The sequence below is a fragment of the Manihot esculenta genome, chromosome 6 (assembly GCF_001659605.2).
Source record: "Manihot esculenta cultivar AM560-2 chromosome 6, M.esculenta_v8, whole genome shotgun sequence".
NCBI classification, from domain to species: domain Eukaryota; kingdom Viridiplantae; phylum Streptophyta; class Magnoliopsida; order Malpighiales; family Euphorbiaceae; genus Manihot; species Manihot esculenta.
The window spans coordinates 11,038,046-11,057,618 of record NC_035166.2 but is presented as its reverse complement, the minus strand read 5'-3'; the positions used below and the strand labels follow the sequence as shown (position 1 = coordinate 11,057,618).

General features: G+C 39.0%; 2 protein-coding genes across 2 annotated transcripts; both read left to right on the top strand.

The window, feature by feature from the left end:
* Positions 1–2,553: 2,553 nt before the first annotated feature.
* LOC122723855 lies at positions 2,554–3,222 on the top strand. Its single transcript, XM_043957749.1, has 2 exons — positions 2,554–2,713; positions 2,819–3,222. Exons 1-2 carry the CDS (start codon positions 2,554–2,556, stop codon positions 3,220–3,222), a joined length of 564 nt encoding a protein of 187 aa, XP_043813684.1.
* Positions 3,223–4,649: 1,427 nt separating this feature from the next.
* LOC122723854 lies at positions 4,650–5,124 on the top strand. The gene is made up of 2 exons (XM_043957748.1): positions 4,650–4,913; positions 5,043–5,124. Exons 1-2 carry the CDS (start codon positions 4,650–4,652, stop codon positions 5,079–5,081), a joined length of 303 nt encoding a protein of 100 aa, XP_043813683.1. The 3' UTR covers positions 5,082–5,124.
* Positions 5,125–19,573: the final 14,449 nt, after the last annotated feature.

The window sequence follows — 19,573 nt, the reverse complement described above, 5'->3', positions numbered from 1 at the left end:
GTGACGAAGAGTAGCTAAATAGGAAGACTAAGATTAATAAAAAAACCCAGAATTTTGTGTTTTAGACTTAGGTTTAGTAATTGAAAAGAACGGCGACAAAAGTTGTGCTAACTTGGGCACACTTATTGGTACAATGGAAAAAATATTTGGGAACACTTGAAATTTTTTTTTGTTCTTTGCTTAATTGGTCCCACTTTAATTAGAGTCCGCTAATCTAACCTTATTACTATTAGTAATATATTTTACTTAAGATATTCAATATAATAATAGAATAATTAAACTTCATTTTGTAGAAAATATGTTTCATTTTTGATGAAATATAACATTTTGACTATATAATAATAATAATAATAATAATAATAATAATAATAATAATAATAATAATAATAATAATAATAATAATAATAATAATAATAATAATAAAGCTAACTTTATTAAATACTAATTAAAAATTAAAAGCTTTCATCAAATTTCATTAGGTGGCTGGAAAATTAGCCTCCGTTGAAGCCAATATTGTAGCCATATTCTCTCTATTGTGCTTTAATGCTATCAATTCCATATATATGAGCTTCAACGACGCTAGATAACCATTATTACAAATAAAAATAAGAAAAAATTTGAAAAATGAAAATGAAAAAGAAAAACAAAACTAAAAATGCTAGAAGAAAATCGAAAGCAAGTAATTTCACACATCATTAACGAAAGTTAGTCTTAATTCTATAGAATTATTATATTTTTTTCAGACTTGAATATAGTCGGTTTTTTCAGACTTCAATACTAGTTCTTCTATGATTCTCGATTTTAAATCGGTTCTTCATGAACCTTACTCTGTCAAATAATTATATCTTAGAAAATTTATCTCTTAATTGAAACCATATACAGAATTATATTTTCTAGTTCTGATTCTTCTCTTAGAGCTGAGACCAGAATTAAAACCTAAACCTAAACCATGGAAATATAATTGGAACCAATACTAGAACTAGGGAAAAAATTGGTATTAATTTCTTAATTTCCAGGAATCGTTTTTTTTTTTTTTATCTAGTACCGCTTTCTTTTAGGAATCAGTTTCAGAACCGGTACTACACACCCTTAGTAACATGAACTTTACACTGCCATATGCTTAAAGGTGAGCATTTTATAACCATCACCGTGACCAATTAGCAAATTTGAAAATTATGGTAATTGAAAATTTCTTACAGAATTACTAATTACTGAACATAATTACTAATCGGTAACTAAAAAACCAAAATTCTTTATCCACAATATATAAATTAAATTTATACCAAAATTATTCCAAATTTTTGACTAACGATTTAACACCTTTAGGGTCTTATTCCATCAAAAAACACAATTATGCCAAATTTGGCACACTTAAAAATTTTTTTTTACATACTTGAATTTTTTTTACCTACATATTTGTATTTTGCGTATAAATTAATTTTGAAGTTTTTTTTTTTGAAAATAAATTTATTTTGATGTTAAAAATACAGTTCTACAAAGGTGTGGTCATGATTTTTTTCTTTTAAAAAAAAATTCATAGCATTGATTTTGAAATTGCTTAAACAAATTAAAATTATTTTATTTTGCTTATTTAATTAAAAATATAAAATATTTTAATTACAAAAAAGTAAAAATAAATAATATTATATTAATTAATAAAGGGAACCCTATCAATTAGTGGCGGCAATATAATGATAAGCTTGCTAATATATATATTTTTGGCTTGGGGGAATGAAAACCTTAAAATTAAAAATTCCCTCCCTACAGCCGCTACTGCTACCGCTACGAATTCTTTTCCCCAATTTCATTCTCACTCATGATTCATTCAGTTTTCAATTAATGTCCACTGTCAAATGGAGAAGCTCCCATTATCAAATCCAATCAGGTATATTTAAAATTACAAAAGCCTTAAAATTAATGTTTCATTGTAATTGTTCTAGGTTAAACACGTGAAAGGCATCTGATATTTACTTTTCATTCGTTTTTCATCTGTTAAAAAAGCTTTGATTCACTATTTTTATATTAATTTATCCTCTATGTGTAATATTCAATTTTTTCCATGAAGCAGAAGCAAACATCATGGCTCGACAATGCAAGTTGCGAAAAGGGAATTCCATCAATATTAACTTCGAAAATGAGACTGAAAATAATGTTAACCAGAACTTTCAAGAAACTCAAGAGTTACACCAAAATCATGCTTCAAATTTTCAAGGTAAATAATATTTATGTGATTTATAAATTTTAAGTTGTTTTCGTAAATAATTAAATGGCTAACTTCAATTTTTTTTTTAGGGAATACTAGTCAGAAGACAATGAGGTATCATTATGAAGGCCATTTTATATTTTCACCAAATAGAATATATGAAAATGGTAGGTTCATGGAGAAACCTAATTTTGATGTTGATTTCATCTCATTTTTTGATATATTGGATGACTTGAAAAAGGATTGTGGATTTGATGTTATAAAAGGAGATAAATTTTATTACTTATAAAGCTCTTAGTGATCTTGATGCATTGATAGAGGTTAAAGATGATACAGATGTGAAAAATATGATGGATAGTTATAAGAAGTTCCCTTCGAAACCTATTGATATATACACTCTATTTCGAGATTATGATATTTTACCAAATGGACTTGGTGACGAGCTACCCGCAGTTACCGTTGATCACACTTCTAATCAACTTCAAAATCCAAATGCAACTGCAGCAACAGGTTTACTCATTTAATTTTATTTAAACAATTGATTATGTTTACTTGTTCTATGTACATAAATTCTTGTTATTATATGATTATTGTTTTACTTTTATTTTGAAATAGGTTCCAATACAATTAAAAGAAAAACTAGAGGACCAACACGATGCTTGAAAATCACACAATTGGAGAATGGGCAAAAATTGCCAGTAGAATTTGATGAAGATGATCAAGCTATTGGTGATAATGCTACTGCATTTGTTTGGTTTTTAGGACAAACTATTAGAAGTGTGTCGTGTTGTCCATTGCAAGTGAAACAATGGAATAAGATTATCGATGATAAGCTCGACCACATGTGGTCTACCATATTGGTACGAAAATTTATATTAAATTACATCCATTATAAAATGATTATAATTTTTTTAGTTCTATTAAGTATCATAATCTTTGTTTCTTACTTCTTTGCTAAAAAGAAAAGTTCACTTTTGAGTATTCTGATGCAAGAAAGGGAACAATTTTCAGTCATATGAATGTATTATATAGGTATTATAGGCATAAGTTGAAGAAGAAGTACTTTGATTCAAAGGCAACTTATTCACTTCGTCTCCGAAACAAGCCTAAGGATATGGATGTAAAAGATTGGAAGTATTTGGTTAATCTTTGGACAGAAAATGCATTTCAGGTATTAAAAATTCGTGTAAAATTTAATAATTTATTTTATATAAATTCAGTTTCTGTTAGCTAACATAAATTCTGAAAATTTTTCATTGTTTTTCTTTAGGAGAGAAGCAACAAAAATAAGACAAATAGATGCAAGCGTTCTATGCCGCCATACACGGGGACAAAAAGCTTTGCTCGGTTGAGAGATCATATGGTATGAGTTTGTTTTTATTTTATTAGTATTATAGTGTTTTTTATTAATTAAATGATACATAAATAATCCCTTTTTACTACTGTCATTTTGTGGACTATGGCTAGAAAGAAACAAAATAGTATCTGATAATTCTAGTTTAGAACTTGAGAAAGTTTATGATTTGATCTTTTATGGATCTTTTGTTTGGTTTAAGATGTGCCTAGCTTTCCTTATTCCTTAATCCAAATTCTTTTTAGTAGCTCAACAATCAAGAACTGGTCAACCTGTAATGGTATAAGCTAGCTGCTTGTTGTTATTCTTTGTATTCTGCTATAACTCTCAAAGTTCTAATAAAAGCTATTTTTATAAAAAAAAAAATAATAATGCCTTTTGAAGTTCATATGATTGTTAGAACTTTTTGATATGCCATTTACTATTTTTTCTATAAATACCTAATTAGACTCAGACTGCCGTTATTAACCTTCATTTCTCACATCAAAACAAATCCCCTTTTTCTTTATGCTCATTAAAGTTAAACATGACAATTTTTTAGTAGTATTAGATTAGACAGCAAACACCATTAATAACTCACTCATTTAATGGTGGAATTTGACCATGTTTAATATTCTAAATATATATAGGAATGAATTATGATTGGTCAACCCTATGAGCATCCAAACTTGTAGAGTAAATAATAATCAACAGTATTATGAATTTTAACGCTTGAATTGATATTATTAGCTGTAAAAATGTTAGCTCTTTTATACAAGTTTTGTTTATCTGCAGCATATTTGTAGTTAAGTCAATTGAATCTTTTATAGAAAGTTTGGTTTTGCTTGAACTCAAATTTTTATTGATATAGATCTATGATAAACTAATACTAATTGTTATATTTATTTGAGCAGAAGAAAAAAAATGGAAAAACACCTTCTCGCTTAGAGCTTTTTTTTGAATCCAGAAAGAGAAAGCAAGGCAAAGAAATTGATCCAATATCACAAGAAGCCATTGTAATATTTTTTACATATGTTTTATTTATTTGTTATGTATTTTATGCTATATTTTGATTTTTTTTAATATCAATAAATATAAATATCTCTATAGGAAATGTTTCAGCAACTAAAGAAACAACGAGAAGAAGGAAAAAATGTCACGGAATATTTTAGTGCTAGACCTACAAAGATAGAACTACTTAGACAACTTGATACTTCAAGAAGAGAAGCAAACGAGCGTGTCCAACAAATTCAAAAAGAAGCAAGTGAACAAGTAAATGATGTTAAGAAGCAAATGGATGAGAAACTTGCAGAGATGAATAGAATATGGGAGCAGAAATTCAAGATACTTTTGGAGAAAAACAATAATATTGCATCAGTAAGTGATTAAAAACTAAGTCTCATTTTTTTTCTAATATAAGAATTTTTGTAAGCTATATAATTAGTATGAACCTTATCTATTTTATATAATTTTGTTATTAATATTTTCAAATAAAATTTTATACAGCCTATGGAGGATTCCCAAGATGATGAAATTGGAGGATGATTTGCAGTATATTTGAAGTTTTGGATTTTGAAGCAGCTAGCAGCCTTATACTACGACTTTTAGAAAATTTAGATATTAATATTAGTGTTAGTATAGTATTATAATTTCAAAGTATTTTTAGTGTGATTGCTTTATGACTTAAATTAGTTTATTTTGGATATTAGTTATTTTGGATTAAATTTATTGTTATTTTATAATTGTCATTCTGATTGAGTCTTAATATTAACATATAATTATTTTATAAATTTAAATTTTAGCTAAATTTTTTATATAAATTTTATATTCTATTATAAATTTTACCAAAATTATTAATAGATAAATAACATATGTAATAGTAAATTATAATATAATCCCATTAAATAATAAAAAATTAAATAAATATTACATTTTAGCTACAAATAATTAATAGTAGCCGTATGTACTATATTTAGAATAGCTTCTAATTTAATAATTTTGTGGCTTTATTCAATAGTTATAAAATAAAATTAAGTGTAACAATTATACTAGAACTTGTCACTTTCTTATTTTTGTGGCTATAAATTTTATTCTTGCATATAATTATTTAAATGTGGCTAATAGTAAATATTTTTTATCATACAATTAAGTTTATGGCTAAATTTAGATATGTTAGCCATAAAATTAAATTTGTAACTATACATAAGTTTAAATTGCCACATTATTATTTTTGTAACATAATCATAGCAAAATCACTTACAAAAAAAAGTTGTTGTGGCAAAAAGAAAATGTGGTTACAAATATTCCATTGTCGTGGCTAATAACTAGCCACAATATTTATTTTTAATGGCAATATTTTTGCTTCATTTAAATAAAAAGTATGACTATAAATATTTATTTTAGCCACAACACAGGTAAATCCTGTAACTAAACTTTAGTTACGCCACTTCTAGCTACGGCATGTCACGGGAAAAATATGTTGTGGCAAAAGCATCTAGCCACCAAAATTCTATTTTTAGCTACAATTTATTTTGTGACAAGATATGGATAATGTTGTAGTGCCCTTTTATCCTCACCCTGCAAACCCCACCTCGGGGAATGCTGCACCCCCACCTCCACCACCTACAGAACCAGCAACCCCAGTTACTCAACCTTCTAGACCTAGCTCAGCCAGTGGAAGCAAGGTCAAGATGACCGACTACATGAAATTGGGTGCTCCTCAGTATGAAAAAGGGGATGACCCATTTGTGTATCTTGAGAGGGTCAAAGTGATCACAGATGAGATTGGGGCTGATGACAGTAGAGCCATTCAGATGGCTGGGTTCACGCTTAAGTGCAAGAAGGCACGAGAGTGGTTCAAGAATTATGTGAACCCGAGAGTGGACAGCATGTCTTGGGAGGAGTTTGCAAATGAGTTTGCAGGATGGGCTTTTCCCGATAGTTCAATGGAGCTGAAGATGATAGAGTTTGAGCAGTTGAGGCAGACTGATGAGATGAGTGTAGAGGAGTTCACAGACAGATTCTTGGAGCTGTTGCCATTTGCAGGGCAAAATCTTGACTCGGACCAGAAAAGGTCAAGGAGGTATATCATGAAACTCCACTCCAGATATTCCTCCTTGATCCAGTCAGCAGATAGGGAGAGCTTCCATGCCATAGTGGATATGGCCCGGAAAATGGAGGCCAGTGCCATCATTCAGGGGACAGTTAAGCAGTCAGTGGCACAGCCTTCTGGTTCTAAGACCCCAGGCTCTTCTTCTTTAAGTGCAGCAGCTTTAGGCAGCAAGAGGTGGAGCAGTACCACCAAGAAGCCAAAGAAGAACAAGTTTTGGAACAAGGTCAAGTCTAGTCTGGGATTAGGGAGTGGCTCAAGCTCTGGTGCGGATAATGCAGTTTGTGCAAAGTGTAGTAGGCCACACAGGAGAGTTTGCCGGGCTGGGACAGCAGCCTGCTTCAGATGCGGGCAAGAGGGACACATGGCTCGGGAGTGTCCTAGGGCAGCTTTTGGAGCACAGTCTCAGCAGACAGCTTCTGGCAGTGTGGCTCAGCCAGCAGCTCCAGCCGTGACTCAGGCCAGTGGCAGAGGTAGAAGGAGAGGGGCAACCTCTTCTTCAGCGGGTTTTAGAGGTGAAGGTCCATCAGCTCCCGCACGGATCTTCACGATGACTCAGCAGGAGGCAGATGCATCTAACACCGTGGTGGCAGGTAACTTAGTCATTGGTTGTTCAGATGTGTATGCCTTGATGGACCCTGGTGCATCTCATTCTTTTATTGCTCCTAGAGCCGTCGAGAGGTTGGGTCTGATGATCTCTGGGTTAGAGTGTCCTCTCTGGGTCAGTAGACCCAAGTGTGATCCATCAGTGGCAGAGTCAGTCTGCCAGTGCTGTAACGACCCGAAAATCGGACTGCTACCGGCGCTAGGATCCAGATCGGCTTAAGGCCGCCGGGACCCGTAGCAAGCCTGGCATGTTACCTGTAAACCTGTTTAATCCCATACATGATCAACAACATACATAAAAATTTAAAACTTTTCCTTTCATACATTCTATCATACACCAACTCAACCTGTGCATGCACTGAACATATACATAATCATAAACTTGACCCCTCTATGGGATCTCATCAATGCCCCCAATGGGTGGCATAACAAGTGCTGAGTTGGCTAAACATAGACATCCATAACATTAAGATCATGATTCAAAAAGGGATTACATCATACTATGGTCAAGCACACTTCTAACCTCAATAGCGTTACATTACATATCTATACATCATAATACAGTTTGTCATGTCCATATTCTAACTATTACATACATGTGACTTCAATACTCTTCTTGACTTCTCTATCTAACCCGTACCTGCAAACCTGGGGAATTTGGGAGAGGGGTGAGCTACTAGAGCCCAGTGAGCAGAATAGTAAAACATTTAAAATGTATGATAACATGAAATGCATCACATCACAACTAATCATATCAAGGATGAACTTGTCACCACTTAGCCCTCTACATAATCCAATCATGCCAGGGGCGTAGTGCAGGCCACACCTGGTCTTTCTCTTATACATAACATAACATAACATACATATTCCATGGTGCCGGGGGCGTAGTGCAGGCCACGTCCGATCTTTCTCTTACATAGTGCCAGGGGCGTAGTGCAGGCCACATCTGGACTTCCATATCATATCATCATATCATAACATATGAGGGCTAATGGATCATTCAACATTCATCCACATCAACAACATTTTATGCAATGCAACATATTCGTGATTTCTAATGCAAACAGCCTAAAATATCACATGGCATCCGTGATGCATGAAGATGCTCAAAACTGATTTATTTATTTAAAAGCATAAGAGTTATTCCACTCACCTCTGGCTAGCTCTGACACTGACTGAAGCAGCTGACTCACTGCTGGGGTCCTCGGTTCCTCGGGTCCGAACCTACACAGGTGGACTCAAATGAGGGACCAACATACTATAACATGACTCTGAAAACATCCCCCAAAAACCCTCTAAAACTCCTCAAAACATCCATGCAAAACATGCAAAGAAAGGCTGGACAGGGCACTTTCGGCGGCAGGTTCGGCGGCCGAAAGTCCCTTCAGAGCCGAAAGTCAGGCAGGTTCGGCGGCCGAAACTCCCAGACAGAGACGAAACTCATGCATGTTCGGCGGCACTTTCGGTGCCGAAACTCACAGACAGAGGCGAAAGTCCTCTTTTGGGGGCAAGCTTCGGCAGCCGAATGCTGCCTCCACAAGAGGGTTCGGCGGCCGAAAGTCCCTTCGGCTGCCGAACCTGGTTTCTCCCAAAGGGCAGAAACTTGGTTCAAACATGCACAACCGCCTCAAATTCATACCATCATGCATTTAGCTCAACCAAAACATGCATACAAGCTCCTAGGGGTCTCAAACTACCTTAAACCCCAACTACAACACACATACACAAGCATTTGCAAGCCACATTGTCCATGAACATACATTTATACCCATAAACATAACTTTAACCTAAACATGCATTCTACCCCCAAGAACTTCATAAAACTTGCTTAAAACATGTTATGAGCTAGAGATCGACTCTTACCTCTTGAAGATCGAGAGTAGAGGCGACCAAACTTGGAGTTGGGAGAGATTTGAGTTCTTGAACCTCAAAGCTCCAAAACTTTGCTCAAAAGCTCAAATCTTCAAAACAAAGTTAAAACAAGTGAAAAACTTGAAAGATCTAGAGGAAAAACATCAAAAATCGGTGAGGGATGGCGGAGGGCTCACCTTGGCCGAAAATGGGGAAAAGCTCGCCCGTTTTCTGCTAAAGGACCCTTTTATAGTGGCTGGCCAGGCCACGTTCGGGGGTCGAATGTGCCTCCGCATGCATGCTATGTTCGGCGACCGAACTTGAGGTTCGGCGGCCGAACCTGAACTTCCCTCACTTATGCCTTCGGGGGCCTAAAGCACACCCGCAACGCATGCATGTTCGGCGGCCGAACTTGAGGTTCGGCGGCCGAACCTGAGCTTTCCTCCAAGGTTGTTTTTATTCAAAAACTCATTTTCCTTTCATTCAAAATCATCAAAAACATTAAAACATTTCATGAAAACATAGCTTTACCCTTCTAGAGGTCTCCGACATCCGAGATTCCACCGGACGGTAGGAATTCCAATACCGGAGTCTAGCCGGGTATTACAAGTGCAGTCCAGTCTTTGTTGAGGGAAGATGTCTTTCCGCCGACCTTGTGGTTCTAGACTTGACAGATTTTGACGTCATTCTAGGGATGGACTGGTTATCTACCCATGGTGCTACCTTGGACTACAGGGACAAGGTAGTCAAGTTCAGAGGTCAGGATGGGTCAGAGGTTGTCTTCAGGGGAGACAGGAGGGGTACACCTAGAGGTCTGATATCAGCTCTTCAGGCTCGTAGGTTGCTTAGGAAGGGATGTCAGGGGTATTTGGCTCATGTGAGAGAGCTTAGCAGTCAGGTTAGAGAGCCCGCCTCGGTGCCGGTGGTTAGGGAGTTTCTAGACGTCTTCCCAGACGAGCTGCCAGGTTTACCACCTGCTAGGGAGATAGAGTTCGAGATAGAACTGATACCTGGAACCCGACCGATCTCTATCCCTCCTTACAGGATGGCACCAGCAGAATTGAAAGAGTTGAAAGAACAGTTGCAATAGCTAGTAGAAAAGGGCTTCATCCGACCGAGCACCTCACCTTGGGGTGCACCAGTTTTGTTTGTGAGAAAGAAGGATGGATCCCTTAGACTTTGTATCGACTACAGGCAGTTAAACAAAGTCACTACCAAGAATAAGTACCCATTGCCAAGGATTGACGATCTATTCGACCAGCTAGCAGGAGCGGGTTGTTTCTCCAAAATAGATCTGAGATCGGGGTACCATCAGCTGAGGATTAGAGAAGAAGATGTGCCGAAGACAGCCTTCAGGACCAGATATGGGCATTTTGAGTTCCTTGTAATGCCGTTCGGGTTAACCAACGCCCCTGCTGCATTCATGGATCTCATGAATAGAGTGTTTAGCCAGTACCTGGATCACTTTGTTATTGTCTTTATAGATGATATCTTAGTGTATTCCAGGAATGCAGAGGAGCATGCCCATCATCTGAGGTTGGTTCTGCAGACCTTAAGGGAACATGGCTTGTATGCCAAGTTCTCTAAGTGTGAGTTCTGGCTGAGGAGCATTTCATTATTGGGGCACGTGGTGTCAGAAAATGGAATAGAGGTGGACCCCAATAAGGTAGAAGCTGTGGCTAACTGGCCTAGACCCACTTCAGTGACAGAGATCAGGAGTTTCTTAGGTTTGGCAGGTTACTACAGGAGGTTCGTCCAGGAATTCTCAAAAATTGCAGCTCCTCTGACCAGGTTAACCAGGAAGAATCAAAAGTTTGTGTGGACCGACCAGTGCGAAGAGAGTTTTGAAGAGCTTAAGAAGAGGTTGACTTCAGCACCAGTGTTAGCTCTGCCATCTAGTGATGAAGACTTTACAGTCTTTTGTGATGCGTCCCGTGTGGGACTGGGTTGTGTACTAATGCAGAATGAGAGGGTGATTGCTTATGCTTCTAGATAGCTGAAGAAGCACGAGTTAAATTACCCCACGCATGACCTAGAGATGGCAGCAGTAATCTTTGCACTCAAGATGTGGAGGCACTACCTCTATGGGGTAAAATGTGAGATCTTTACAGATCATAAGAGCCTGCAGTACATCCTGAGTCAAAGAGATTTGAATTTGAGACAGAGGAGATGGGTAGAGCTGCTGAGTGACTATGATTGCAAGATTCAGTATCATCCGGGTAAGGCGAATGTTGTGGCAGACGCCCTAAGCCGAAAGTCACTAGGCAGTCTATCCCACATCACGGCAGAGAGGAGACCAGTGGTGAAGGAGTTTTACAAGCTCATTGATGAAGGTCTACAGTTGGAGTTGTCTGGTACAAGTGCTTTGGTAGCCCAGATGAGAGTGACACCCGTGTTTCTGGAGCAAGTGGCTCAGAAACAGCATGAGGACCCAGAGTTAGTGAAGATTGCCAGGACTGTTCAGTCAGGCAAAGATAGTGAGTTCAGATTTGACAGTAAGGGGATCCTCTGCTATGGGAGTCGATTGTGTGTACCAGATGACATAGGGCTAAAAGGAGACATTATGAGAGAGGCTCATAATGCAAGATACAGCGTTCACCCCGGAGCCACCAAGATGTATCAAGATCTGAAGAAGGTTTATTGGTGGCCAGCTATGAAGAAAGAAGTGGCACAGTTTGTGTCAGCCTGCGAAGTGTGTCAGAGGGTCAAGCTGGAACATCAGAAGCCAGCTGGAATGCTTAACCCGCTACCTATTCCAGAGTAGAAATGGGAGAATATAGCTATGGACTTCGTAGTGGGGTTACCGGCGACGTCCAACAGATTGGACTCCATATGGGTGATTGTGGACAGACTCACCAAATCTGCTCACTTCATCCCTGTCAGGAGTGGCTATTCTGTGGACAAGTTGGCGCAGGTGTATGTTGATGAGATCGTCAGGCTGCATGGGGTTCCTGTTTCGATAGTGTCCGATAGAGGGCCCCAGTTCACCTCCAGATTTTGGTGGAGTCTGCAGAACGCCATGGGTACCAGGTTGGATTTTAGCACTGCTTTCCATCCACAGACGGACGAACAATCAGAAAGGACCATCCAGACAATAGAGGATATGCTCAGAATGTGTGTGCTGGACTTTAGTGGTTCTTGGAGGCAGCATCTACCTTTGGTGGAGTTTGCCTACAATAACAGCCATCATGCTAGCATCGGGATGGCTCCATATGAAGCTTTGTATGGGAGGAAGTGCAGATCACCTGTTTGCTGGGAAGAAGTTGGGGAAAAGGCCTTGGCAGGGCCTGAGCTAGTAGAGATTACCAGCAGGGTAGTACCCATAATCAGAGAAAGGATCAAGACTGCTGCAAGCAGACATAAGAGTTATGCAGACATCTGCAGAAGACAGGTAGAGTTTCAGGAGGGGGATCTGGTATTGCTCAAGGTGTCTCCAATGAAAGGAGTGGTTCGGTTCGGAAAGAAAGGTAAAATGGCTCCACGGTACATCGTACCCTTTGAAGTCTTGCAAAAGATTGGGAATGTGTCGTACAAGTTGGATTTACCTGCTTCAATGGAAAGAATCCATCCGGTTTTCCATGTTTCCATGTTGAGAAAGTTCGTGTCAGATCCGGGCAAGGTTCTTAGTGAGCCTGATGTGGAGATCCAAGAAGATCTCACCTATGTTGAGCAGCCAGTACGGATCCTAGACACCCAGATCAGAAAGCTGAGAAACAAGGAAATCCCGATAGTGAAAGTCCTATGGAATCACCACAATATGGAAGAATGCACTTGGGAGACACGGGAGTCCATGCTCCAGCAATACCCTTATCTTTTCTGAGGTTAGTTCCTGGTGAGTTTTATGTGCTTTGTATGTATGATATGTGTATGCCATGCTATGTGCTAGTTGAGAAACATTCAGGGACGAATGTTCTTAAAGGGGGGGGGAATGTAATACCCGGCTAAACTCCGGTATCGGAATTCCTACCGTCCGGTGGAATCTCGGGTGTCGGAGACCTCTAGAAGGGTAAAATCATGTTTTTATGAAATGTTTTAATGTATTTGATGATTTTAAAAAAAAAAAGGAAAATGAGTTTTGAATGAAAATAGCCTTGGAGGAAAACCCAGGTTCGGCCGCCGAACCTCAAGTTCGGCCGCCGAACATGCAGGCATTTCGGGTGTGCCTTAGGCCCCCGAAGGCATAAGTGAGGGAAGTCCAGGTTCAGCCGCCGAACCTCAAGTTCGGCTGCCGAACATGGCATGCATGCGGAGGCACGTTCGGCCCCCGAACGTGGCCTGGCCAGCCACTATAAAAGGGTCCCTTAGCCGAAAACGGGCGATTTTTTCTCCCCATTGTCGGCCAAGGTGAGCTCTCTGCCGTCCCTCACCAATCTTTGAGTTCTTCCTTCAAATCTTTCACGATTTTCACAAGTTTTCATCTTGTTTTGAAGATTTTCAAGTTTTGAGCAAGTTTTGAGCTTGGAGACCCAAGGAAGTTGAAAATCTCCCATCTCCAAGATTAGGTTGTCTCTCTCTCTATTTTCAAGAGGTAAGAGCCGATCTTAAGCTCATTGCATGTTTTAAGTAAGTTTTATGAAGATCTATGGGGTAGAATGCATGTTTAGCTTATGGATTGGGTTTATGAGTTTATGTTGTGTTTTTTAACAATGTGGCTTGCAAATACATGTTTGATGTGTTGTAGATGGGGTTTTAGATAGTTTAAAGCCCCTAGGAGCTTGTATGCTTGTGTATGTGTGTTGTAGAATAGGTTTATGCATGTTTGGATGGAATGGGAGGCGTATATGCATAGAATAGCTGAGTTTCTGCCACTAAGGGAGAAACCAGGTTCAGCAGCCGAAGGAACTTTCGGCCGCCGAACATGCTTGTGGAAGCAGCCTTCGGCTGCCGAAGCTTGCCCTCGAAAGGAGACTTTCGTCTCTGTCTGGGAGTTTCGGCCGCCGAAAGTGCCGCCGAACATGCATGAGTTTCGCCTCTGTCTGGGAGTTTCGGCCGCCGAACCTGCTTGACTTTCGGCTCTGGAGGGACTTTCGGCCGCCAAACCTGCCGCCGAAAGTGCCCTGTCCAGCCCTCTTTTACATGTTTTTCTATGGTTGTTTCAGGATGTTCTAGGGGGTTTTTGGGGGATGTTTTTAGAGTTATGTTCTAGTTATTTGGTCCCTCATTTGAGTTCACCTGTGTAGGTTCGGACCTGAGGAACCGAGGACCCCAGCAGTGAGTTCAGCTGCTTCTGAGTCAGTAGAGCTTCAGCTAGAGGTGAGTGGAATAACCCTTATGCTTTTAAATAAATAAATCAGTTTTAGCATGATTCACGCATCATGAATGCCATGAGATATAATAGGGTGTTTGCATTAGACTCACGAATATGTTGCATTGCATAATATGTTGTTGATGTGGATGAATGTTGAATGATCCTTTAGTCCCCATATGTTATGATGATGATGATGATACGGTACGGAAGACCAGTGAGGCCCATTCTACGCCCTTGGCACCATGTAAGAGAAAGACCAGTGAGGCCCATTCTACGCCCCTGGCACAGTTGGACCATGTTATGTTATGTTATGTTATGTAAGAGAAAGACCAGCGAGGCCCATTCTACGCCCCTGGCACAGTTGGACCATGTAGGGGACTATTGGTGACAAATTCATCCTTGATGTGATTAGCTGTGATGTGATGCATTTCATGTTATCATATATTGTAAATGTTTTATTATTCTGCTCACTGGGCTCTAGTAGCTCACCCCTCTCCCTAATCCCCCAGGGTTGCAGGTACGGGCTAGACAGAGAAGTCAAGAAGAGTAAAGTCATGCTTTTGTAATAGATAGAATTGTGGACATGATAAATTGTAAAGTGATGAATAGTTATGTTATGTAACAATGATATTGAGGATTAGAGGTTGTGCTTGACCCTATGTGTATAGTAATCCCTTTTTTATATGACTCGCGGTTGTCGAAGCGGATCAAAAATAACCTTTCTGGTTATCAACAATTTACAACTGCAGATAGTGGTGAAAGGATCGAATCCACAGGGAATTGAAGACTTACCTATTTTCCTTATCAAGACTAATAAAATAAACTGAAATAAAAATAAACTGCAAAAGAAGAAAACTGAAAACGAGATAAACTGAAACGAGATAAACTGAAACGAGATAAAACTGAAACGAGATAAAACTGAAAACGAGATAAACTGAAATGAGATAAAACTGAAATGAGATAAAATTGAAAGAGAAATAAACGGAAAGCAAAATAAACTAAAACGAGATAAAACTGAAACCAACTAAACTGTAAGTAAAATGGGGGGGTTTTGAGATTGATTTAATTAATCTAAAACTGAAAGCAATAAAAATAAGGCAAATGATAAAAATAAAGAGAAATAAATAATAAGAAAGATCTAGTTGAAGAATTGGATCCACTTTAGTTGTTGGGATTAATCATTGACACTTAGTTTCCTTTGGGTTGATTCAATAGATTAGTTATGGAGATGGAAGACGCTTCTCACCACCATTATCTCTCCTTATTATTAAACCAATTAGGGAACGTCCTCTAATTAATTACTAATTAACAAATTGCCAAGGAACGTCCTTGGGTCTTAGGCATCAAAACAATTGTCAATTGCATTAAGAAATAGAGAGATCCAATCCTAGCTACCCAAACGTATGGAGATAACGCTAGATCATACAATTTCCTTGGGTTTTATCCCAAGTGTTCTTATGTAAGAATAATCTAAGCAATTACGGACTTAAATTATCCAAACTAACATATTATTACTTTGCAATCAAGAATCAACGTAGATTTAAACAACAAAGCAATATTGAAATCAAGCTTGAAATTGCATAAATATTGAACAACCAAAAGTTAAACAATGTTTGATCAAGTCTCCCAATCCATAAAACAACCAAAGTATCACTTAATCTTCAACTAGAATAAAAGATTTCAGCCTCTCATGGCTGAAACAAAACCAAAAATAAAAGAAAAGAAGAAAGGTAGAAGAAGAGATGTGAATTTCGTAGGTGTCTCCCAAGGGGAGCTTAAGGGCCATGTAGAGGCTCCTTATGTGGCTTTTTATAGTTGAAAAATGTTGTCCTAGGTCATACTTACTGCCCAAGAGGTATTTTCTGCCCAAGTTATGTCTGAAAAGGAAAGAATCGCATTTTTCGGCTTCAGAAGGAAGGCTGCGCGCGAATGCTTTGCGGAAGGAAGTTGGTGCGCGCGGTTTGGTCTCAGAAAGGGAAAGAGGAGCAGATTGTGCTTCCTAAATAAGTTTAGATGCTGACCTTACTTCCTAATTAGTGTAGAGGCTGCCCAAGATGCTGCCCATGTGCAACTTGCTGCCCAAGTTGTTGCAGAAAAGGAAGGTGGCGCGCAAATGGCTCTCAGAAGAGGAAAGCATGCAGATTGTTTCTGAATAGGAAGGATGCACGAATTTTGATCTTCAAAGGGGAAGATATGCTTGTCCATACATTCCTTTTTAGGTGGAGCCTCTTTTGAAATTTGAATATTGAATGCAGAAGAGGAAGAGCATCTCTTTGAGATCTTACTGCCTAAATAGGAAGATATGACTGCTGCAGTGTGTGCACATCTTTGAACAAGGAAAGAAAGATCTGCGATTTGAATTTCAAATAATCTTCTGACTGAGCTTTCCTTGTTTGCTTTTGCTTCTGCACTTTCCTCATTTGAAAACTTTCCTTTTCTGAAAACTTTCCTTATTTGGAAACTTTCCTTATTTGGCACTTTTTGGCAGTTTTAAGAGCATTTTCTTCAGATTGTCTCTTTACACCTAATATCTGCAAAACATAATTAAAACCACAAAATTAAGCAGAAAAGATGTAAATAAACATCAAGAACATAATGATAAAATGGACTAAAATATGCTCTATCAGTATACATGATTCATGTTTTATGATGTTTATGCTTCACCAGGCTTGTGTATGATGAGAGGCCCCATTAGAGCATTTGATGAGAGCTCCAGTGTGGGGTTTATGTTTATGTCTATGTATATGTTTATGTGCATGCACAGGTTGAGCTTGGTAAAAGAAAAAGGAAAGAAAAGTTCAAATTTTTATGTAATTTGTTAATCATGTATGGGATTAAACAGGTTTTCAGGTTATATGTCAGGCTTGCTACGGGTCCCGGCGGCCTTAAGCCGATCTGGATCCTAGCGCCGGTAGCGGTCCGATTTTTGGGTCGTTACACCATTGGAGCATTGATGAGGACTCCAAGGTGGGGTTAATGTTTATGTTTATGAACAGTGCATGCACAGGTTGAGTTTGGTGATTGAATGGAAAGAAAAGTTCAAAATTTTTATGTATGTTGTTGATCATGTATGGTGTAACGACCCGAAAATCGGACCGCTACCGGCGCTAGGATCCGGGTCGACTTAAGGCCGCCGGGACCCGTAGCAAGCCAAACATACATCCTGTAAACCTGTATAATCCCATACATGATCAACAACATGCATAAAAATTTAAACTTTTCTCTTAAACATCCAACTCAACCTGAACATACATGTACATAGTCATGATCATAATCATGATCCCTCTGTGGGACCTCATCAATACCCCAATGGGCGATATAACATGAGATGAGTTGGTTTAAACATAAACATTATAAAACATTTCTATAGATCATGTATCAAAGGGATTACAATACTCATAGGGTCAAGCACATCTATAACCTCAATATACCTCATTACATAACATACTGTAATCTCTTACATTACATCATAATACATTTGTCATGTCCACAGTCTAACTATTACATAACATACTTCAAAAACTCTGGCTAACCTTCTGGTTTACCCTGTACCTGCAAATCTGGGGTTAGGGGAGAGGGGTGAGCTACAAAGCCCAGTGAGCAGAATAGTAGAAAACTATATATTAAAATTTTATGCTTTCATGGAATGCAACACATCACAACAAATCACATCTCGGATGGTATTGTCACCTATAGTCCTCTACATAGGTCCAACTGTGCCGGGACGTAGAATGGGTCAACCTGTCTTTCCCTTATCATAACATATCATATGGACCAACTGTGCCAGGGACGTAGAATGGGTACAACCTGGACTTTCTCTTACATCGTGCCAGGGACGTAGGATGGGTACAACCTGGACTTCCATACCGTATCATGCCATAACATCATCATATCATATGAGGACTAAAGGATCATTCAATAACCAATCCACATCAACATCATAAATGCAATGCAGCATATTCGTGAATACTAATGCAAACAACCTACTATATCTCATGGCAATCATGATGCATGGATCATGCTCAAAAGTCATATTTCCTTATTTTAAAAACTTAAGATTTATTCCACTCACCTCTGGCTAGCTCTGACAACTCTGTAGCAGCTGGCTCACTGCTGGGGTCCTCGGTTCCTCGGGTCCGCACCTACACAGGTGGACTCCAATGAGGGACCAAACATACATAAACATAACTCTAATATACTCCCCAAAAACCGCCTAAAACATCATGAAAACATCACATAAGAACATGCAAGAAATGGCTGAACAGGGCACTTTCGGCGGCAGGTTCGGCGGCCGAAAGTCCCTCCAGAGCCGAAAGTCAGGCAGGTTCGGCGGCACCTTCGGCGGCCGAAAGTCCCAGACAGAGACGAAAGTCTCTTTTCGGGGGCAACTTCGGCAGCCGAAAGGCCTGCCTCCACAAGGGGGTTCGGCGGCCGAAACTCCCTTCGGCGGCCGAACCTGGTTTCTGCCAGAAGGGCAGAAACTTGGTTCACATGAACCCCTTGCCTCCCAAAACCTCAAATCAAGCATATATCTCAACTAAATCGTGCATACAAGTTCCTAGGGGTCTCAAACAGTCAAATACCCCAACTACAACACTTCAAACATACTCAAGCAAGCCACATTGTTCAAAACATCAACATAATCCCATAACTCAACATATAACCTAACATGCATTTCTACCCATAGATCTTGCATAAAACTTACTTAAAACATACATGGGGCTTAAGATCGGCCCTTACCTCTTGAAGATCGAGAGGAAGACGACCTAAACTTGGAGATCCACGAAAATGAGCTCCTGAGTTCCCAAAGCTCCAAAACTTGTTTCAAAAGCTTAAATCTTCCAAACCAAGTGAAAACAAGTGAAAATCTTGAAAGATTTAGAGGAAGAACATCAAAAATGGGTGAGGGACGGCGGAGACTCACCTTGGCCGACAACGGGGGAGAAAAAGTTCGCCCGTGCGGACCTAAGGGACCCTTTTATAGGTGGCTGGCCAGGCCACGTTCGGGGGCCGAATGTGCCTCCGTATGCATGCCATGTTCGGCGGCCGAACTTGGGTTTCGGCGGCCGAACCTGGGCTTCCCTCACTCATGCTTTCGGGGGCCTAACGTGCCTCCAAAACGCATGCATGTTCGGCGACCGAACTTGTCCCTTCGGCGGCCGAACCTGGATTTTCCTCCAAAGACTTTTCATGCAAAACTCATTAAATTTTCATACTTAAAAC

What these genes read in the sequence shown, in the direction of transcription:
- LOC122723854 (XM_043957748.1), top strand. Translation starts at nt 4,650, where the DNA reads ATGTTTCAGCAACTAAAGAAACAACGAGAAGAAGGAAAAAATGTCACG. An exon ending in AAAACAATAATATTGCATCA is followed by an intron (nt 4,914 to 5,042) that starts GTAAGTGATTAA and finishes AATTTTATACAG; the next exon opens with CCTATGGAGGATTCCCAAGA.
- LOC122723855 (XM_043957749.1), top strand. Translation starts at nt 2,554, where the DNA reads ATGGATAGTTATAAGAAGTTCCCTTCGAAACCTATTGATATATACACT. An exon ending in AAATGCAACTGCAGCAACAG is followed by an intron (nt 2,714 to 2,818) that starts GTTTACTCATTT and finishes ATTTTGAAATAG; the next exon opens with GTTCCAATACAATTAAAAGA.